The sequence below is a fragment of the Triturus cristatus genome, chromosome 10 (assembly GCF_964204655.1).
Source record: "Triturus cristatus chromosome 10, aTriCri1.1, whole genome shotgun sequence".
In the NCBI taxonomy this organism is placed as follows: Eukaryota; Metazoa; Chordata; class Amphibia; order Caudata; family Salamandridae; genus Triturus; species Triturus cristatus.
The window spans coordinates 429,691,401-429,714,853 of NC_140593.1; the positions used below are offsets into that span (position 1 = coordinate 429,691,401).

The 23,453-nt window shown below is 43.1% G+C and overlaps 1 protein-coding gene across 3 annotated transcripts in view; it reads right to left on the bottom strand.

Annotated features, from left to right (window-relative positions):
- MPP7 (MAGUK p55 scaffold protein 7) overlaps window positions 1-23,453 on the bottom strand; it is a 915,371-nt gene that overhangs the window by 31,895 nt on the left and 860,023 nt on the right. For all 3 annotated transcript variants that reach the window (XM_085631773.1, XM_085631772.1, XM_085631774.1), the window contains one exon: window positions 8,196-8,289. In XM_085631773.1, the coding sequence (XP_085487899.1) occupies window positions 8,196-8,289 (94 nt within the window). The remainder of the gene's footprint in view (window positions 1-8,195; window positions 8,290-23,453) is intronic.

Here is a 23,453-nt window from a genome sequence, read left to right on the forward strand (position 1 = left end):
GGACAGCAAAAATATGATTCAGCAGTGAGAGATTTACACAGCAGCAAGCTATCATCATTTGAAGTCCTCATCAGCTTGATGTTCCTTCAGTGGTTCCTGCTTACTGTTTTGGGGTCAGAGTTAGAAATCACTTTCCCAATCAGTGTCTTCACAGTAGCAGAAGTTGAGAACTGTCACTATTTCAATTGTTATTTTTTTTTATTATTTATCAGCATTTTACATGAAAATGTTGTGAGTTTTTACATTTACACAGGTATGTGGGAATTCGACAATTCTTGCAGATTTCTGAAATAAGGCACTGGCAATTTAGTTGTACTGGTAGTCGAGGCTGTCGATGTCACCCTAGAGAAATTTTATGTCTACAACACCTCTGGGTTGCTGCTTCTGCAGCGTGTTTATAGCTTGGTCTCCTGCTTAGCAGGGGCAGTCATCACTTTTCACAGAAGCAGAATCGAAGACCGGAGTTGTGGGATGAGCTAATCTATATCCTCTGGATGCCAGAAATTGTGCATCTCATTATTATACATAACTTTAAACAAAGCCGGAACTTTTTCTTGAGCTCCAGCTCCCAACTTCTTCAGCTCATCCACACTCTTAGCCATCTACCATTGCCTCTCTATGATTGTCCTCGATAGATTAGACTGTATAGAAAAGGAAATTACACTTGCTTGCAGCACCCTCTGCTTTATAGCAGTCTCTAGGATCTGCTCCTTCACCACAAATGATAGAAACTTTACAAGGCACTTCCTGGTTTTCTTACGGCCTGGGACAATCTTAAAAGGGGCTCAATGCACTCTTTGAATGTCCTGATCCAGATTCACTGAGTCCTCAGCTGATAACACTGCCTCTTTTAGCAGACACACTACAAAACCCTTGAGGTCATTACCTTCTGTGCCCTCGAGAAGCTCAAAATTCATAGGTTATTCAACCTTGCATTGTTCTCCAGTCTTTCCATCGTATTCATGGCTTCTCTACTCTTTTGCTCCAGCAGCTAAATTTCCACCCTATCTGCTTCTGCCTCCGTGTTCCGTTTCTTGACCTGCATTTCTACCATCTCAGTAATGCACGGCTAAACTATCCAGTTTTTTCTCAAACCCTGCATTTGTACTCTCCGTTTCCTTCTGATTTATTTCAGAGATTTCAAAGCCCATTTTATTTCTGTCGAAAGACAAGAGCTGAATACTCTTCTTCATTGGACCCCACATCCCCCACAAACCTCAGTCTCCATAGCCCTAGAGGGCAGTTTCCTCCATCAGGGGGTATGATTCTGCCCCTCTACATGTCACACGTCCCTCTGAAATCCCCCCTCTCCACGTCTTCACACCAAATGAGGCAAGGGGCTTGTATTTATTATTAATATTAACACCCAAGCTCCGCTTTTCACATCTTTCTGAACTACAGGGTTTTCAATCACGTTTTCTACTGCCTGACCCTTCAAGATGTCTTTCTCCATCCTGTGCCCAGTTTTTGCTTTAAAGACGGACTGAAGTGACGGGGTTATCTTAATGGTGGACTTCGTCCTTTGCACCGGTCTGCCTCTGCCTCCCAGGCTAGTGCTGCCCTCCTTATGTGATTTAGATTTTATATTTGCTTTATTCCTGAGACAAGATTTTTTCCTATCAACCCCTTCGGCTCCCCACACTGGCACCACCCTGACAGAGTCACACAGCTTTCCTCCTTCCACAACACAAATCCTCCCCAGTTAATGGACTTTCCCAGACCCCAAGCTGTACCTGTTAAGCCTGCTGGTCCAGGTCCCATTCTCGGTAGGATATGCAAATTCCTCCTCTTTACTTGCAAACAGTCCATGGGGTTCTATGGAGCATGCGGTGTCCAGCACTTTCACCTTAGCACCTTGTTTGCAGCCCGGTCCTCGCTGAGTTCTCACACAGAGGGGGTCAGTGACCCCGACATCCATGCCAACAACTTCCCTCGGACTACTCATCCACTGCTTCCCAAGCAGTGCAGGGCTCGCAGACTGTGCTGACTCCGCTTACGCTCCACCGGAAGAGTATGCATCACCCCCCCGAGCTTCAGTGCTGCAAGAAACCACTGCGGTGCATCCAGCAACATGTGGGGGGCTATACGTGAGAGGTTCAGCAGAACCTGCATTTTCCTCTACATCCTTTACTTTTACTTTGAAATTAAATTAGGTCAGTTCTTCACTGCTGCCATTACTGCTTACACACATTATTTCTGGTTCTGCAAATGTGCACCTGTCCTGCTGCCTCAGCCAGATGCCATGTTGACCCCCTTGTCTGCTTGCTTACGCTACCTCGAAAACAAATTAAATGGAACAGAATAGCCATTACTGTGGTGGGTGCATGGTTTGAGTCTCCACAGGCAAGCTCAAAACATGACATTTAAGAATGTCAAACATGGTAGTGGGGAGGGTTCCCTGGTGAGGGTGGTGCACGTGGTTGGGAGCATCTGGGGGAAGGGGGGGGGGGGGGAAATTGAGAGAAAAAAAAGGTCGTAAAGTAGTTTTTTGTCTTTGCACAGTGGGATTAATTAAGTTTAAAGTAGGAAAAAGGGGAGCTCAATCCCTATGGATTTTAATGTGAATGGCCTCAGAATGAACAGGAAGCAACATTTTGTTATCCAGTATTTAAAGGATTAGACTGCTTTGGTAATGATTTTGCAGGAAACTCATCTCTCACAATCTGTGTGTATAACCCTTTTCAAAATGGCAGAATTGATAAGGTACATGTCAGACGTACATGTTGTGGAGTCAAGAGCTGATGACAGGGGGAGGTGGGTAATAGTAAAGATCAGGGCACATTCCAAGGTTCGTTCTTGTGTTGGGTACCATGCCCTAACGTACATGATCCGGGTTCAGTGAAGGAAATGTTCTCGGGTCTTCTGGGCTCTAATCATTTTATAATTATGGGGTGGGGGACTTTAACATTATGTTGGAAAATAAAATGGATGGATCGGGTATAAGCAAGTATGGAACCTCAAAACATATGCATATCTGTCCTTTTTTAGAAACAAATTGGGACTTTTTTTAACCTCCATGGAGGTTAAAGGTTAGGAGAGTGAGGAGGTATACCTATAACACTGAAGTATGGCCATTACTCCCGTTCAGACTACTTTTTAATAGATAACAATGAAGTTGGCAATGTGATTCTAACTGAACACCATCCAGAACATTTATCAGACCTCCGCGATGATATATATGGAACTCAGTATTGAACAAGGGGATAAGTCAAGATGGACCTTAGACAGAAGGGCCCTCTTAGAAGAAGTAGTAATTAAAAACATTAGGGTGGAAACTGGGATTTCTTTTTTTTTTTTTTACTTTGAATCTTGGAACTGTGGGCATTCACACAAATTGGGATGCTTATAAAGCTTTTTCACGAGGACAGGTAATGGGGGCAGTTTCCTTTATCAACAAAAAAAGGATGGAAGATGTTCTCAGGAAGGAAAGGGAAAGAATGCCTATTCAAAATAGCATCAATTCAGCACATTTGGGTGAGGAGGAGAGGTTAAAACTACAGCAGGAACTCCGTATAGCAGAAGAGGCCTTCATAAACCATGAGGAGGTTCAGATTAAGATAAAATGGGTGGCTAGTAAGGTTGCTAATTTCCAATATGGTGAAAAGTGTGGGAAACCACTGGCTTGGAATGTGAAAACTGAGCGGCATAGAAACCACATAAAGGAAGTTCTAGATTGTAGAGTAAATACCTGGGTGAATACTACTCGGGAAATCGGAAAAGACTTTTATACCTTTTTTTGAGAATTTGTATAGAAATTAATTGACCCCGAATGTTGCAAAACTTAAATCTTAGTTTGGTAAAAAGCATACAGCTAGATTAAGTCCAGAGCAACAAAGGTGACTCAGTGAGGAAATTAGTGAAGCTGATATGTAGGTAAGAAAGGGAAATCTCCAGAGCCGGATGGCATTCCTATAGAGCTTTATGTTAAACTGCTGGAAAAAAATAACCCTACTGTTGAAGATGCTGTTTAGTTAAATTCTGGTAGGTGTCTCCCTAATTCCAACCTCATGGGAGAAAGCTGCCATTGCTTTAAGTCGGAAACCAAGTAAACCTCCAGATAGATGCGAGTCATATAGGCTAATATCTATATTAAATTGCAAATATAACATTTTTCGACCATCCTTCCAAAGAGTTTAGCTCAGCAAGTAAAATCGTTGGTCCATGGCCTCTACTTATTCCGCTCTTTTAGCAGTGCTGTTAATCCTCACAGTTAACACATTCAACTAGCTTAATTGGGGATACCTGGGGGAGGTATTGGAGCATATTGGGATAGGCACAGTTTTATATAATGTGATAAAGTTAATATACACAGACCCAACTACAAGAACTCTGATAAATGACAATCTAAGGCAGCTTAGAATAAAGAGGGCTACAAGACAAAGGTACCTTCTCTCTCCCCTGTTGTATTTTTATATGGAGCCCACTGAACAAAGCCTTAGATTGAATTGAATGATAGTTCCCTTTGAGTGCAAGCACTTTAGGAAATAGTTAGCCCTGCATGAAGATAACTTAATTATCTATGCTGCAAATGTAGGTAAAACTTTGGCCCATATGCAGCAGGAGATAATCCCCTTGGTGAATACTCTGGGTATTATGTTAACCAGGATAAAACAGAAATAATTTCAAGGAATCATGACTCGAAAAGGGGTAAAAAGAAAGGAGGTGATCAAATACATAGGTGTATCTGTAGTTAAAAATCTGGAGAGGATCCCAGAGATGAATTTAAAAAGGGTGGTAAGAAATATCAAGATGCTTTTTAAGAAAATGACCCATTTGCCCTTGACAGTGTATGGTCGAAATGGTAGTCCTGCTGAAGGTAACCACCTTATTAGCTAATCCTTTGACAATTGACAAGAAGGAGTTGTGAAGGATACAAGGGGAAATAAGTAGCTTTTTTTTTAGTCTTCAAGAGGAATCTGGGTGGCAAGGAAGAAGTTTAGGAGGAAATTGGCTAAGGAAGTCCTGTGTTTGCCAGATATCCGGGTTTAGTGTTGGGCATTCCAGCTAAAAAAACAATGCAGGACGTTAATAGGGGCACCGGATTCTAGTACAATTGGCGAAATACAGCAATGTATGGTAGACAATATTTCTGAGGTAGGTTTTCTGTATAATTTTGGCTCATCCAGTTATCTCTTTTTTTAAATATCGGGTTGAGAATCTTGCAAGCGGCAGGTTTGGGTATGGTTTGAAATAAGGAAGGTGTTGAAAATGCTGTACTTCACTATGTGGGCACCAATCTAAGAATTGTCCAAGGTCTCTAGTGTATTTTAAAGATGGGCTATGTGTAGCCATTAATAAGAAATGTGTCGGGAGATGGGGGTATTTGGGGAGTAATGGCAAACCCTTCACTTGAGAACAATGGACGGAACAAGCAGAGTTCAATTTCACCCTTTAAGTATTTGCAAATCACCGCACGGTTACGGCAGCACGAGGGGCCTAACCCCGTGTTAAACCTGATGTAAATGGACTTGCAGAATCTTGGGCCTAGGAAGAAAAAAATGTCTACATAATACGGTTAACTTGCCAAAGCACATTGTCAACACTCTAAGCCGCCATAGATCTCTTGGGCAATAGAGTTGCCGCAAATACAGATCGAGACATTTTGGCAAGTATCCTTAAACTTATTACATTCTGCAATTAAATCTACTACTCTTAAAAAGAATCACTTATTTACTCTACATAGGTGTTATTGGACCCCCTTGAAAATCACAAGGATCACGAGAAATTAAAATAGCAGATGTAAAAGGTGTGGACTCTAGAAGTCAATGATGTACATGTTTTCTGGGATTGCCTTGCCCTGGTCCCTCTTGGCTAGCAGTGGGTAATGGATTATCAACGGTGTTGGGGCTTGATAATGAGGCAAGTCTTTTTTGGTGAGGAATTTAGTGAAGTGCACGACCCAAAGGGTGGTTGGTGTAGGCTGCTTTTTTATATGGTACTGTTGGCCAAGAGTGAAATATGCAGGAAGTGGTTACAAGTGTAGCCCCCTGTGGTGGAAGGCTGGCTCAGATCAGTAACTCGGATCTATACAATGGAAAAGGCAGTGAGCACTAGTCCATCTCATAAGAGAATTGGTTATGTGTGACAAACAGCTAATCTGGTCAGACGATTACATCTGGTCCCTATCATGCAAGAATCTGGCTGTAATAAGAGTATCAACTGTGTAGGAAGTGGAGTGGCATCTGAAAGTAGAACTCCTGAAAGCCAGAGTGGGATGTTCTACGCACAATGATGCAGGAAGCACTTTTAGAGGTATGAGGCCCAATTCAAAAAGAAGAAAAAAATAAGCAGAACCGGAGCATCGAAGTCCAATCCAACGAACAAACCCCTTAAGGCCATGTCATGAATGATAGTCACATCTCTGTTTAGAGTGCATTTCTGACTTGCACAGATTTCTACGGAGAGCTTTTGGTACTTTTGAGACATGTAAACATTCATATTGACACTAACAAATGTAGCAAGGGCGTTTCTGGAGAGACAAGTGAAAAGCATCACTGCTTATGCAGAGTGATTATTCTTTGTTTTTGCCCAAGGGTGAAAATATTTTTTCACCATGGACAAATCCCTCTCCCACTTTAAGTTAGGTTTATAGACGATTACACCACAATGAAAACGGATTTTGCCTGTCCTGAATCGGAGCAGATGTTTAGCTGTTTTTGGGGTGGGAAACAAACTACAAAAAGTGTATCAATCCCCACCTATTTGTGCCTGCTCATCTTTTGAACAAGTGAAAAAATGTCACTCCAAACTGTTGTATAGATTATAGGTTCACTGTCGACATTGCTAAGTTAGCATGAGTTTTGCTGCCATGCTACTTTTGCGCATGTTACTAAATGCATTTATTTTGCAAGACTTTGTTTGTGCCTTTCACATGAGAACTGTCTGATTGTTGTGTTCTCTGCTGTTCTCTGGGGTGTAGTCTGCCCACGATGTACAAGGTCGATAAACAATGACCCTTGTTATTCTGTTCTTGTCAGTACCTCGCACCTAGACATAACACGACACACAGCTGCACTGCTGAAAGTCGCGCGCTTTAATATTGCAGAGATGCATGTTATTCTGAACACTTGGAGAGACCCCTTTCCAGAGAGAAGAGCTGTGCTGGTCCTGAGATGTAAAGCTATCATCTAGGTCTTGAGGTACGGGGTCTGATGACAAAGCCCAGAGGTCTTCTATTTTATAATAAACTATTTCTTACCCTGGGGAGGGTGCTAGGGTCCTATAGTCCTTTTCCACTGTCTTTAGAAAATTACATCCCCTTTTGTATTCTATGGAATTGTAACAATGCTGACGGTATTGTGTTAATGCATTTTGCTACTGGTAACGGCACGTGTAATGCACCATAGAGCACGTTAGTTAAAATGAACATTTTAAACTATACCGTGACTCTGATTACTCTTATTGTGGACAAGTATGAGTGAGTGAGCGAAAGAGTTGTCTTACTGCCGCGATTCCTTAGAGCGTCAGGAGTGTTGTGTTCTGGGTTGTCTAATCATTGAAGCATAGGGCCCTTGAAAGCACGGGAGACCAAGGGCAAATATTCCCAGATGCGTCCTCATGGACACCCCCGACCATGTAGATGTACTTTCAAGTATGGGAAAATCCATTTACATGGTGAAGGTTATGCTTTGCAGTTCGCTAATAGGATGTGCACTCGTGAATGATGGTCTTCGAGCCCCTATGCGTCGCTCGGCTATAACAATACAAGTGTGAGTCCTGCCTCTACAGCATATTTGAAGCAGGGTTTCAGTGTATCTGGCAGCCCTCCTGACAATACCTGATCCGGGTGCTCTCGATGTGAAGACAGATGGGTCGGTGGGCTCAGTGGCCTGATCATTTGCACAGATAGCAGCAGCATTTTACTTCCTGGCACTTGCTTCTCCAGGGCCGTGGAGGGAATGAATGCCTGCACCTTAGGCAGAGCTATGAAGCCTCAGGAACTCGAACGAGAACACATTTGGCAGTCATTCATGAACTTCAGATGGAAAAAAAAATCAATATTTGTACAGGCTTCCTGCTCTCCCAGGGCCTTTAAAGGTAACTTTGGCATTTGTAAAATTAGTGCTGCCGAACGTGCGGTACACAAATGTTTAAATATCACTTGCAGGAAACAGTTACCAGGAGTTGGCAGCGCTTGCGAGTCCATACATTCCATGATGCACAATAAAAGAGAAACAGAAGTCGCTCCAACCTACTTGTTATTTTGTATGTCTGTCTCGAACAAGTGCTTGGAAATGAAAATGTACTCCACGCCATCGCTTTCCTGGCTCCTTTTTGGTCTGGTCGTGTCTAGGAATTAATTTGGAAAAAAGCACATTTCAAAAAAGGCTTTTTTGTTAAATATTAACAAAAACAAAAAAACGCAGCATAAGAAATGAAATGTCTCCAAATGCTTTCACTTTCTACTCACAAATAAGCAACACATGAAGGTGCAAGTGTTACATGTTCAACATTTCAGGATCTTACTGTGTCATACAGAAGTCATGCAATGCAATCCGTTTTCATATTCTGTGCATCCAAGATTACCACTGAACTTTGAATGTTGTAGGAAAATGCAACTTTTATTGAAAGGTTTCATGCTGCAAACAGCAATAACATATCTCCCAACATCGGAGTAGAATCAGATGCAAAATCCTCAATGCCCCGTTGAACATTTCATAGAGAAAAAACACTCTGAGGATGATATACGTTGGACTGTGATCTCGGTTGTCAAACTCCCACCCAGGGGTGGCGACATTACCAAACTGTTGAATAAAGAAGAGATGAAATGGATCCTGAAAAGTGACAGCCTCAGTACAGGACTAAATCGTCTTGAGGATTGGACTACTATAATCTAACCTTCTTCCTTATTACAATGTCCTTTCATGCTATGTATCAGAAATTATATTCCTTACTGTTCCCCTAATGTTTTTCTAAATGTATAAAATTGATTTCCCCTTCTCTCTCCTACCACTCTATTCACTTCACTATCCTGCATGTCCAATTGCACTTGTTCCTACTTTTACCTTCACACTCTTCTACACTCCACCAATCACGTTCTCCTCCCGCCTTCATTACAATCCCGCCCTCCCCCTCCGTCAGCTTCCGCATTGACGGCACTTGGCTCTCCGCATCGTCGGACTCTCTAGAAGTTATTCCCATCCAGGTGAGTCCCCTTGACCACACTCCCACGTTGCCCCAGAACCCCCGAGTCCACATACGGCCCCGCACTGAGCATGTCCCGTGCTTGCCTCTAGACCATCACTTGGATTGGCTTCCTCCCCGGAAATCACCGCTTTCTAAATCACCCTTCTTGGCGACCGACACCGCGCCCAGCACCGGAATCCCAAACGGGTCTTCTGATTGTAGAAACTACAGTGAGTGCCCCGCCCTTACGGCCCTTCCCCACCGCCTCCCTGGTAACACCATACCTTACCCCGCCTTTTTCTACCCTCAGGCTCTACCGCCGCTCCATCCGGAGGCTACTACGGTAGCCGAGGTGAGCTTTTTTTGCCTTCCTCTCTACACACCCCTCACTTGGGCTCTCGTCCTCGCGCAACTCGTAGCCGCAACCATATTCTTGAGCACGTTCTCCCTTCCTTCTTGTGTCATGTTTCTTCAGTACCGTGTTTTTTAATACCATGTTTTCTTATTATGCCACAATTAGCTTGTACCCACCTCGTAGCACAATTGAAATCCACGCGCAACTTATGTTATGAGTCACCGCCAATTGAATGCGTTTGATTACATATTTAACTGCTTGTTGAATTCTGGCTTTCGCTATTACATCTGCAACTTCTGACGACGTGTTACATGTCACTGTTATCACTTATGTTCACCTTGTCCCTGTGTGAGTTGCTAGTCAACCTCAGTATATCTTGAATTGTCTTAACCTTATTTCCCGTTCCTTCTTTCCCCCTCCTCCCTTCCAAGGTTATTCAGGTTACATCCAACAGGCATAACAATTCTAGTCCTGATGATGATGATCCTTGTATTTCTCCAATGGATCGAAACGCCGTCGACACTTTAAACACCTTATATGCTAAGATTCATATATTGTAATGCACAAAGGTGTTATGTGAATTGTTTGTTTATTCACTCTTCAACTGCGCCCCTCGCATCAAACCGTGCTCCTTGCCTGAACCTATGTTTTTCGTCCTTTTGTCTTGCACAATTTTCATTGTCCATACAGAACACAGGCTTGTGTCCCACTTTGTGCATCGTTTTGCTATTGTTGATAATTTATTTTATGTATTAGTAAATTCATGACCACTGTCCGGCTGGACAAGTCTTCTTAATAAGTACTGATTGAGTCCTTATTTATTCTAACGAATTTTGAAATTCTAGGGACCATTGTTGTTTGTTAATACAATATTCCCAGGGTCCCTGGTCAACCTTTTCTGGGTTCCCTTGTTGCTTATAAATATATATATGCAAACAGCAATAACGACAGGCTTTATCAAACTGATAGAAAATATACCTTTCTTGATGTATGCCCTTCCCTTCCGTGTAAAACTAAAGCACAATAAACTCTTTAAGGGATCATACTGTTAAATGTGTGTCACTGGTGGGAAATTAGGCCTAAACTGTAAGCTGTAGCTGTAACAAAAATCCTGCCACAGGGCAGATTTGCTGAGGTGTAAGGCACCCTTGATATATTGGGTAAACTAAACCTCTGAAATTAAGGTACTGTGCTTGATGCCCGTGCCCTAACAAAAATAGGGAATAAACTCCACTGTGCATACTGCACCCCTCTATCAACGAAAAGAGGCAAGGGTCTTCATCCTGCTACAGAGCTCCTGACCACTCACACAGCTACTAGACAGGTAAAGAAACTGTATTGAACGGCGTGTATTAATAAGAGTCAAACTTAATGCATGTGGTTACAAAACAAAAAACAAAAATGAAATGAAAGTCCAGCCTAAGACAGACAAAACACATTGGCCTTAACCAATCCTTTTTTCCTTTTTTTTTTTTTTAAATGTAAAGCATGTCCACATTTTGAGGGGCTCATTTTTTTTTATTCTTGCGATATTGTGGATTACATGAATCAATACAATTGTCAATAAAGCGAGAATTAAGCTGCTTTCCTACTACAGTGAATCATCTCGTCATCCTCTGCTCCATTCTAGAATTTCTGGAGCTGTCGATATTGACCAAACTTCTGAACACCTAGTTTCACTTGCGGATGGAATTTTCTGATCCGGTTTCACAAAATCAAGACCTGAGGAAATCTTGACTTACCCTTGGACAAAGGACAAGGGTTCAGGAGGGAAAAAGAGAGGTTGTGAGGGGGGTGGGGGGGGGGGAGGCTTTTGTCTCGACCTTTTTGGGCTTTCATGAACAATGTGTCTAGACTTTTCCATACTGGAAAAACAAACAATGCTAAGAAAGGAGGAAAATTGGAGAATACTTTGGTTTTCACGGTACAAAAGGATACTGATCAATCCACGGGGGTATTGCAGTCAACGGTATCCCCACCAGCAAAATCAAAATTAAATTAAAAGAAGAAAATGGATAACAAACTAACTTATGTTTACATCATATATGAAAATATAATCACTATGATTGGGAATGCACATGGAAAGCTATGATTTTCTGCTCTTGCAAACAGCCCTGAAGTGCAGAACATGGAGTTTTAACCAATTATTGTTTATCGGCACTGAGGCCCGACTGCATAAAAATTGGTTTAATAAATAAACCTATATTTAATGCCAGAGGAGGAGCAAAAGTGCAAGCAGAGGGACCGGTCAAAGAACGCAAGCACCAGCATATTAATGATGGCTCCTGGATCGTATTTAACGCGGTCACTGGCAAGATATAACGGCTTTGTGACCTCATATTTATCAGTGGTCTTAATCTATACTTTGCCACACTACCAAAATGGGATATAAAAGCTTAATATTTAAGACATACAAATAAATACTAAAAACAACCAAGGCATAAATGACACTTTCTGCTGGTCGTCCTAGGTCAATAAAAGTAATCCATGCCACTGAGCTAAAAGAGCCAATCAGACACTTGAGAATAAGGTCTTGGTGACCTCCAAGCAGGCTTTGCTAAACTATGCTTTGAGTGAAACTGTCGGACATCACAGTACAGTTTACAAAGCTCTAACTGATATCGACTAACTGGTGTACATTTTCTCGACTTTGGAGCATTTACTAGCATTGCTACCTGAAGCTTTACACGTACTCTCGAAGTTGAGATATAGGACACAGAAGGATACATTTTCAAATGGTCTTTAAAGAACTCACCGCCACGGTTTCCTGCTCAAAGAACATAATTGCCAGCTAAACAGTGATACAAAGATGTTGGACTGGTCTTATGTTCACGTGTTTGCAGATATACAATCCATCACGTTAAACATTTCAACGCTGCAACTGCATTGGTATTTCAGTTGTTCGTACAGTACTTGTATAAAGTAGATAACTGTGAGATAGCCACACGTGGTGCAAAAGAACACACAGAAGTCGCAATAGTTCCAGCCATCCTTCACCATGCCTAAAGTCACTGAAAGGATCAGCAAAAGAAAAAGTTTAATATTAATTGGCTCTCATTTTGGTAGCTTGGCTAAAATGAAGGCCTAATTGTACAATGGCTTCTGAGGGATACAATAAAACAAGGCACAACTCAAAAAGACTTGAGAGGGAAAGAATGAAAATTCCAGACAAAAGTATACATAAAAACGATAAAACTGCATTTACTACGAATATCCCGCATTGAGATTGGAGCAACTGGAATAAAGATTAAATTGACTCTTCAAAATAGCACATGGTAAGGACCCTGTGATAAAGGTGTATTTGAAGGGCCCATTAAAGTCTCCAGCAGCTTGAAACTGTTGAGAAGGCCTATAAGTGTCTCCCTTTAAAGGGGCCGCAATGAAACGCAAGTCTTGGCTGCCAGTCAGCCAGGTTAGTAGTTTCGGCTGGCTAGAAAGAGCTACTTTTAGATTCCAAAATACTATCAAACTTTGATTACTCAAGTAGAAGCAGTTCAAAGGCGAGATTCGAAGTGATCACCAAGTTTGATACATGCTCAAAAGTTGCCAGTGACGCATTCTTTTAGCAAATATAAGGTCCTTATGGGAGAAGTTACTGCTCGTGTCTTAAGCAAAACACATGGTTCTGCGATCGATGAGTCCAGTTTCTTGCAGTCTGTTCTTCCACAAATGGAGAGAGCTACAGGCAGAGGTTGCAAGAGCCCAAATCAGCATGGGAGATGCTTACAGTGAAGAATTCTGATCAAGAAGAAATGTTTTCAAATTTAAAGCAGATCTTGGCAGAGGCTAAATCAGGATGCAATGTCTTTTGACTAATTCTGCTGTCACTCTAAGTTCTCGTGTGGGTGCTGACAGAGTTTTGGATCAGAAAGAATGAAGAGTATATGACAAAGTTCTACATAATAAAGCTGTAAGCTAAGAAAACTTGAAAATGCCAATAAAATGCTGTTTAAAAACTAAGACTAAGATCAATGAGAGGCTCAGTTGCTTGGTTGGCTGACACAAATAAAGTACCATTAAGTACTTTTTTAAGTGGCAAACTGGTTGATTTAATTTCGCCTCTGCTACATCTTATTAGACACAGCATCTAAAGCCATCGACTTGGCAGCTTGAAACTAGCTTGCTGATCTCTGTCAGAGACCACTAAGAGTGGGTGCCAATGTTCCTCAATTCGCAAATGAAGGGATCATGGCTCCCAAGCTACGGTGCTCGGCTTCTCAAAGATTCCAGAAACCTGGTGTTCAGCAGTAAGCCAATAAGGCAACTCCAACAGTGATGTGGAAATATACCACAAAAGGGAACAAGGGGTCCTGTTTTTAGAGCAAACTTCAATCTCACAGAGCCCCTTGGCAAGCAGAAGCTCTTAATTGGCAAGGGGCTTTCACACCTGTAGTAAAATGATCCAAAGCCAGGAATTATAGAGTAACATCTCTTAATCTGATAGAATTTGTATATATCTACTTATAGCCAAGTTTTTTTTATATATAGCAAAGAGCCTGCAAGCTCCCCCAACAAAGGAGTTACAAATAAAATAAACAAGCTTTTCCAAAAACCAAAATTCCAGCAAAATATGTCAGACCTACTGGCTTTGCCAATGGTTGTTCTAAAATTGGAAGAAACAGGGAGGGGAAAAGGAAGTGAAGAGGAAAGCTAAATAACCAAAATAAAGGAGAGAGGAATGGAGAGGCGGGTGCCTAAAGATGCAGAGAAAGTCAAAGGAGAGAGGAAATAAAGCGAAAGTGAATAGACGATTTCACAAGTGAAGAGAAGAGGTTGTATGAGGACAAAGTAAGAAAGAGAAGCCAGAGATATGGGCTAGTTTCTAATTTGCAAACTGTAAACCAAGAGACTCAATCCTGGCCACATCACTCACCTACATAGTGTGTTCTCATGTAAGCCTTTATTCTCCCTATGACTATTTGATAATCTGCCAAAACAGGAAGTGTAGACAATTACAAGTTGCAGTGTTTGCAACATGGATAAAGAGTTGTTCATTCAAAGGAGTGAGAGGAACTGCAGTAGACAAAAGTATGGTAGGATCGAAAAAGAGAAGATGACAAAAACAGACACAGGATTGGATAAAAGTAGTGGAAAGTATTGTGAATAATTACATTATTGCTTAAGATAATTAATTTTTAGGTATGGCAAGCCTCGTGTTTTCCAAAGGAAGTCATAAACAAATACATGTATATAAGGGCTTATTGTCATTACTCTTCATCCTCTGGTCTATTCAAGTGTCATTCATATTTTGCTTCCACCCACCACAGTGTACAGCATAATGCAATAGCTTTGTCAACGGCTCGCATTGGCAGTCTTACTATGAAGAGATGCCTGAAAACAACAGCATCTCAGTGCCAGGGCTTGAGTGCCTTTGATGCTGGGTCACTTCTTTATTTTATATAGGAACTTGCTTGCCAAGCTGAGCCACGTTGTCTTTGCCCATGCTTGTTATATCAGCTTGGCTTCCTCTCTGTTTCTCCTAAACAATAGGCCTCATTTCACCAGAACATACTTTTGCTGGGATATAAGGTCTACAAGAGTCTGACCGTGTATATGGCGAATACTAGACTCACAAAAGCAAATGAGTCAAGGAGGAAGGTGACAGGAAATAGAAAGCAGAAGGGGAGCAAGATGGAGAAGCAGACAGCGAAGTCCAGACACAGGAAAGACCTAGAGGGTTAAGGCACAGTCTACTTAAGCATGAGGATTAGGTATTCATGATACGTGTCTCATGCTGCTCCACAAAAGTTGGCTTTTCCGAGAGGTGGTCTGTCAAGAAAACCTCCAAATTTTGTTTAGGGCACAACCCCACTACAATTGACTGGAGCAGTATAGCTGTTCACTCACCACACTGTCAGAAGGCAATTAAAAATGCTTGCTGCCCGTGATGACATTTGCAAAAATCCACAGTGACAAATATTTGCAGTGGCTCTATACATCAAGTGTTCAGATCACTTCCAAAAGCAAATATATTTCCATATCTCTTACGATTCGCACATTAATGCCTTGAAGACTTGTATCAGGAAAAAACACAGACAAACCTCCATTGGTGATGCTATTTAGCCCAGAAAGAATGCCATTCAACAGAACTCTTTTCTACTTCCAATCCATCCACCTTACCCGTGGTTTATGTTTATGGACATGCCATGGTTTAACTTGTCAAACGGCATTCAATAAAGCACCTGTAGAGCAGTGTGAACCTAAATGCGTCCAACTGAATTTTACATTGTATGGTCAAAAGCACTTGTAGAGCACTACAAACTCAAAGTAGTACAGGTGCTCCTTAGGCAGAAGGGTATGTAAGTGAAGCCAGGCCTTAGTTAATCTACTAAAGAAGCTGGTTCCATCACTGATCCTAAAGCTGTTTTTTTTTTTAAACCACCAGGTGGATTTATCAAGAAGTGGTCTCAGGTAGGTACCGTAGGCTAAACTTATTTTGGACCATGCTTTCAATGAGGGCCATGTAATAATTTTATTTGCTCAAGTGCTGTTTAGTGTCATATAGTAATAGAATGTAGTGAGGTCATTATAATCAATCAATCAATCAGGGGTTTATAGAGCACAGCTACTCACCCATGAGGGTCCCAAGGTTTTGAGGGGAGGGGGGGGGGGGGGGGCTGCTGATCCGTAGGCGCGCCGGGGTTTAGTCAAAGAGCCAGGTCTTGAGATCCTTCCTGAATTGGGTTAGTGATGGGGGCAGAGCATGGCTAAATATTATAATAAATGTATTGAGAACTTTGCTGTACTGAGTGAAAATATGAGGAATTTTCTTTAAGAAGGGTGTCGTTTTTGTTTGGAATTCTGCATATGAAACGGCATTTTTTAAAATAATTTAAAAACAAAAATTAGATTTGTACAAACAACAACCGGGTACCGGCACATGCGTAAAACGAGTTCACTGAAAGAGATCCCCCCTCCACTACATACATCAACATAGTGACAGTTTCACCTTAATAAAGTAGGGAGGCATACATAGCAACACAGATCACATCATTTACAGGGAGCAATTAGAGACATCGCTAAAAAACAAAAAAAACAAAAAAATGACTATATGACTATATTGCAACCGGTGGTCCGGTCCGCATATTGCACGATCATCACATCTAACGGGGGGGAAGCAAGCACTTCCGCCGTCAGCTGGTTCATTAGGGTTCGCCGTTCTCTCTGCAATTCCACAGTAGGGGAGATGCAAATTTCCCCACTATACCGGTTTCATTTCCCCCATTTCTGATCCCATTTCTTGGGGCAACCCCGTCTCTTAAATACAGACTTCAGCGACCATGGCGATGTCCATATCCTTTGCCCAGTCAACCAGGAGCGGGACCGCCTCCACCCCCCACTTCTGGGCAATATTTTGTTTTGCTGTAATCAAACCCATAGAGGCCCATGATTGTTCTGCGTGTGTAAGGTCCGTCGACTCCCAAATATTGAGTAAACACAGCTGGGGAGAGAGCACAATGGGTTTGCCCCCCGCCCTCTCGAATTGGCGAACAACCTTCCCCCAGTAATCCTGAATACGCATCAGTCCCATAAAATATGAATGAAAGTGCCCTCTTGGTGACAGTGGCGGAGACAAAGTGGGTCCGGGCGTCTGCCTAGTTTGAACAACAATCTGGCATCGAAGTATACCCGGTGGAGGATCTTAAACTGGAATCGTCGCATGCGCATGGGGATGGCGACTTCAAGGGGAGAGGCCAAGGCGACCCGCCACATGTCGTCCTCCAACACTCCCAAATCCATCTCCCACCACCCCCCCCCCTCAATTTCAGCATCGGGTCAGTGCAGTTGTTGACCAACTTCTTATATGTGAGTGAGATAGCCTTCCGATCCATGGGGTCCAAAAATAGCCGGTCTTCTAGGGGGGACGAATAGGGGAGAGGGCCCTCCCTCGGCAGGGCAGAGGACACAGCATGGGAAATCTGCAGATATCTAAATGTCTCGGGCAGAGCCAGTTGATATTTAGCCTGGAGCTCCGTAAACGAGGCCAGTTTCCCTTTAACCCAGAGGTCTCCCTGCGTGGAAATTCCGATCAACTCCAATTTGTCAAAACCGGGACAAGAGCTCAGATGGCCGAGAACATCAAGCTCCCATTGGGGGGTCGCTTTTGTCAGCCGTTTGTGCCATCCCAACCGTTTAGTGACACTGTGCCAAATCTTGACCATACGCGCCGTAGGCCCAGTTAAGTTGAGTTTGCGGGAATAGACGTATAGTGCTCTAGCCGCTGGGTCCCATGAGCCAGTGATCCGTGCGGAAGCTCGGCTCATCGTGGGGTTCGATTACCCATCTATTGACAGCGATCAACTGGGAAGCCTGGTAATACAGTCGGAGATCAGGTAGGCCGATGCCCCCATCATACCAACCCATAGTAAGTTTAGTCATTGCTATACGCGGCGCACGGCCCTCCCACAACAAGTCTCGCAATACGCCGTCCATTTGGGAAAAGTAAGAGTCTGGGATCTGAATGGGGGTATTTTGCAGGGCATAGAGAAATCACAGGAGGGCAAGCATTTTAAACAGGGACACATGCCCAAGAAGTGTCAGGGGAAGAGAGCGCCAAAGTGCGGCATTGGATTTAAAGCGCTGAAGCGGGCCAAGTAGGTTGGTATTGAAAAAGAGATCGGCATCTGGAGTGACGAAGATGCCCAAATACCGAAAGCTCCCGGGAGCCACTGGTATCTCATAACCCCGCGGACTTGCCGGGGAGGGGGGGAACAGCATAGCGCATACATCTGTGACTTGGACCAGTTTATCTGGTATTCAGGGTGGGCACCAAAGATATGGAATATATGAAGCACCCGACGCAGCGATCGCGCAGGGGAAGCCTAGTATAGGAGGATATCATCCACATGAAGCTAGAGATAGTCCTCATGAGTCGTCGTCCACTTGAGCACACGTATCGCAGGGTCACCACGGACCCACACCGCAAGCGGCTCTAAAACAAGAGCTCACCTTGCCTGGCGCCGAGCTGCTGATTCCTTTTGCCGTCGCCCCAGGAGGGGCCATCTCCCTTAATTACCGCGTCTGGAGGAGTCACTGCGGGTAAAGGCACTACACGGGACTCCGTATCCCAGGAGCCCGTGTGGAGTAGCACCTGTGCTTTTCCCCGCCCATCAGCCTCTTCTTCAGGGCGCCCTATTAAAGTTGCAGCATCATCCGCTACGCGGAACGCGAGCGGGATGCGCCGGACGAAGCCCGGACAAAGGGTGGACCGTCTGTGGCCAGAGGAGGCCAGGCCGGGCCACCCCCCCTAATATTTTCTCGATAAGACCACTTTTGCAAGGTACTGTGTCATTTACATTTGTTGGGACTATTAGTGTAGCCGTGGCAAGTTGTGGATTTAAGTTCGTTGCACAACACTGTGCACTTCGTACCCTATCGTCCCAGGAATACTGGTTAATCACAGACTTGTTTTGATACACAATCCTTATTAATTTGTGTTTTAAATTAGGGTTGTGCTGTGGTCTACTTTCATTTTTGGCGTATGTGTCATGTGTAATGTTCAAATAATCGAAATCATTTCATAGTAAGTGCTATTTTAATTTCAATTGGTTGTTTTTGTTTGCCATATATTTTATCTATTGTATTCCCAGGCAACATGTCCAAGTCAACTGGGACACCTCGCCTTACTGTATCTACACTTGACAATTACTTGGTCAAAGTTGTAGACAAGATCAACAAGGAACGCAGATTATCTCTGGGTCTAGCTAGTAACGATAGACCGGAGATAACGAGTCAATTAGTTCCTGCTGAGATCCACCCTCTTGATGATATCCAAGTTTCTGCCCCTATAGTCTCTCCCGTGAAGGAGGGTACATGTGTTATTGAGTCAACTCAGGTTTCTCCGCTAGACATTGATGAAGTTGGGGTATCTGATACGCTTAGGTCTTCCAACGATATTGTTGTTGTGACCCCGTGGTTCCTAATATACATAGGGTGTTAAGATCAGGGTCACATCTTAACAGACCGTTTTTTTCTAAAAAAGTGGACCGCAAAAGAAAAAAGAATATTGTTTCTGTTTCTAACACAGGCCCCTCTGAGCATATCTGTTCTAATAATGAGGTTCATTCTACCAATATGACATTAGCTCCTGACCAGCTCGAGGTGCTAATTGGTATGATTGACAGTAAGTTAAATAATATTATCATACCTCTTTTAGATAAACTCGAGGTTATATCTAGGGAAGTGAGCAGATTAGGCGAAATGGTGCAATCCGGTTTAAACTCCAATAATAGCCCTCAATTGCCCGTTGTGGCAAACGGGACTGTAGGGTTTACCGGTAAAAGCATGCAACCCCCTAATAAGCAATCTAGTAGTGGCCAGCTATGCACGGGCACTAATACTCCCACACAGTCAAAGAGTAGGATTATTCCTGCTACTGAACGACAAGGCTCTGTCGGTAATGTAACACGATCTGTTTCTGGGAGTGCTATCTTAGCTATACCTGCTTGTCCTATTGGTATCACCCCAAATGAAGTTACACATGCCCCGGGAAGTATGACAAGGACATCTGGAAGGGGGATTCTCAATAATCGAAGCCTTTCGCAACCAAATTTGCCCCCTGATTGCGCACCATATGTGGCTGTCCTGACTAATGTACCACCCATCAGAGAGGATAGGCCCTACCACTCTGTGGAATCATATGATTCCCTTAAAAACAAAACTGTGGCATGGCTTAACCGCGAATGTGGTTATGGCAGATCACTTTTTGGCTACTACTAGAACTAACTGGATTGGAATGTCCCCTAAAAACATTCCTGGGGATTGTGTTATTATAAATTTTAGTTCTCCCCACCTTGCCACGACAGCTTTAATTAGAGCTACGTCCCGCCCTAGTATTGACCAGGGGATTACACTCCGCCCTCTTGGTTTTTTCTATAGTCAGCATATAGAACACTTTTCAACGCATCGAGGGGGAGGGAAAACAAGGAGGGAAGGGGTGTCTAGCTTGGTAAACAGTTTTCAGATAGATACTGCTAACCGTTTTCAATGCTTGAGTGGGTTGGACCAAAATGATTGACAGGAGGACAGTGTTGCTTTAGGATTAATAGAAGAGCCCATAATAATGGATAAGATGGACGTCACTGAAGTCTGTTTGGATTCCGAATTAGAGGCGGGTCTGGTACCACCGGTAACCCAGGGGATTCAAGTCCTATTGGATACAGGCTTAACTGTATGTTTGCCTGGGGTGGAGGAGGCAATTCCTGGGTCAGCTATAGTTTGTATGACTAAGGGTAAAGAGGGAGATCTAGTAGGTCAACCTGAGTTATACAAGGAGACCCCTATCATTGTTGCTCCCCAACAGGACAGTAATCGTATTAACTTGGGATCAGGTATCCATGGTTCCTCCGGATGTTATATTGTAAGTTGGAATATCGCGGGAATTAGATCAAAATCAGATAGTCTGGGGTGGACGGAATTCTTAGATCTTTTTGATGTCATCTGTCTACAGGAAACTTGGTGCACCGACTTTAAAGGCTATTGTGGTTTTAATTCATATCAGTTACCCGCTACCGCTTCAGTATCTGGAAGAGCCAAGGGGGGTCTACTCGTCCTGATCTCAGTTAAAGCCCCTTTGTCGGTTATTAAATATGTTCAGGTTGGGGCTCATTCCCAGCTTTTATGGCTGCACATAAGACGAGGTAGGAACATTCGTTTAATCAATTTTTATAATAATATTTTTAATGATTCTAGGGATCAGCCGGTCAAAGATCTTTTAAGGGCACTGGTAGACTTCTTTAAGGAATCTAATGAAGCCTTGGATTTGTTTTGGGCCGGGGATTTTAATATTACTACCTGTCCTTTCTCAGAGGTTAATGTCTGCGGGTTGGTGGACGACCATGAGGATGGGATTCTTCATTTTCAACATAATCATTACGGAGACGCCCTAAATAACCTTCTTGCTACATATAATATGTGTATTATGGCCAATGAGAAAAACTCAAAGGGGGAGATTTGTCCTGCCTTTATAGGTCGGGGAACAAATTCAATAATAGATTTTATCTGTATTTCCCCGGGCCTTGAGGCTTGGATCACGGCCCCTAAAGTAATAGACATCCAACTTAGTGACCATAATTGCCTGGTAGTAAAGGTTATGTTATGGGATAAGGATGATGCCAGTACTCTGGGTCGTACTATCACTAGTATTGAGGCCGAACGCCCCAATGGTACAAGACTTAGATGGAAGGGGGATAAGGCCGACATTACGTCTGATTTTATCATCCACAGTTGCCTAGCAGATATTATCGCGATCCTAGAAGATAACTCAGGTTCCCTTGGCTCTATAGAGCATTTTATCAATATCAACGCGGCCATCAACTCCAAACTTACAAGTACATGTAAGCACAAGGAGGATCGACCGCGGGGTTGGTTCAACTCAACTTGCACCCTGGCCCTGAGGGAGTTGAAATCTGCCCTATCAACCAAACCTAGAGATAGGGGTCTGGTCGTAGACTTAAGAGCCAGATATAAAGAAACCCTCAAACGCAGGAAATTAGAACTCCAGCAGGAGGCATGGGACAATCTGACTAAGGCAGCTGAACTGAATAATTGTTCCCTGTTCTGGAAAACTGTCAATTCTCCATTTCTTAAAGATGACAAAATTCCGGAACTAACCTCTAACGTTATGCAGGCAGAATGGGTCTCGCATTTCTCAAAAATTTTCCAGTCAGATGGTGCTTCCCATCTTTTAGAGAATAGATGGCCGCATCTTTTATTACATTTTACGGTACAAGAAGTTTTAGACAGCATACGGGACAGTAAAGGGGGTAAAGCTCAAGGCCCAGATGGGGTACCAATTGATGTATATAAGTTAGTCCCAGAAATATGGGGGCCTTTGCTTACCAATATTTTTAATTCAGCTGTTAGTAATGAAATGCCCCCGACCTGGGAAGAATCCATTTTAGTACCAATTTTTAAGAAAGGTAATCGTGGGGAAGCTAAGAATTACCGACCTATTTCCCTGCTGGATTCCTCTGTAAAAGTTATGAGCCGAGTGCTCTTAGTGAGATTGGAGGAATGGGTGGAGGAAAACGGTATTTTAGCTGAGAGTCAGTTTGGTTTTAGGAAAGGCCGTGGCACGATTGAGCAGTGCTTAAATTTAGAGCTGCTCATTAACAAATATACTTTGGCCAAGACTGGCACGATTTACCTCTGCTTTGCAGATCTAAGTAGTGCCTTTGATCTGGTGGATCACGGCATTCTTTGGGCAAAGTTGTTAGAAATGGGGGCCCCGGATGGCATTGTCTTCTTTTTAGCACGCCTATATACCAAACTGAGAGCATGTGTCCGTTATGGATCACAAGGCGAATGCACACCCATGTTTAAGATCGGGCGTGGAATACGCCAGGGATGTGTGCTAGCCCCACTGCTTTTTATACTTTTTATTAATGAGATTGATTCCTTTCTGAAATCTTTGTCAGTGGATGCTCCCAAAATTAACAATGAATATGTCCCTGTGCTACTTTACGCGGATGACGCGGTTTTAATCTCACGTACACCATACGGTCTCCAACAGCTGCTGGATGGTTTTATGCAATTTATCAAATGCAGAAAGTTAGTTTTAAACAAATCTAAAACTTATGTAATGGAATATGGTCGCAGGCTAGGAAAGAAACAGCCCTCTTTTTATATAGAGGGCCAAAAGGTCCAGGCTGTGGATAACTTTTCGTATCTGGGGGTTACTTTCTCAAACAATAATTCTTGGGTAAACGAGCATAAGAATGTACGGTCTAAAATGGCCAGGAGCCCGTGTGGAATCTTCACCATGGCAACCAAATTGGGAGATAGGCGGGTAAATGACATGCTGAAAATATTCCAATCACGGTGTGTTTCAATTGCCTTATACGGAGCTGGTATATGGGGCTACGCCCCGGCAGGATCTCTCCAGGTAGAGGAAAATGATTTTTTGAAGAAACTTTTGTGCCTACCAACCTCTGTCTCTAACGTCTTAGTGCATAACGAATTAGGCATTGAC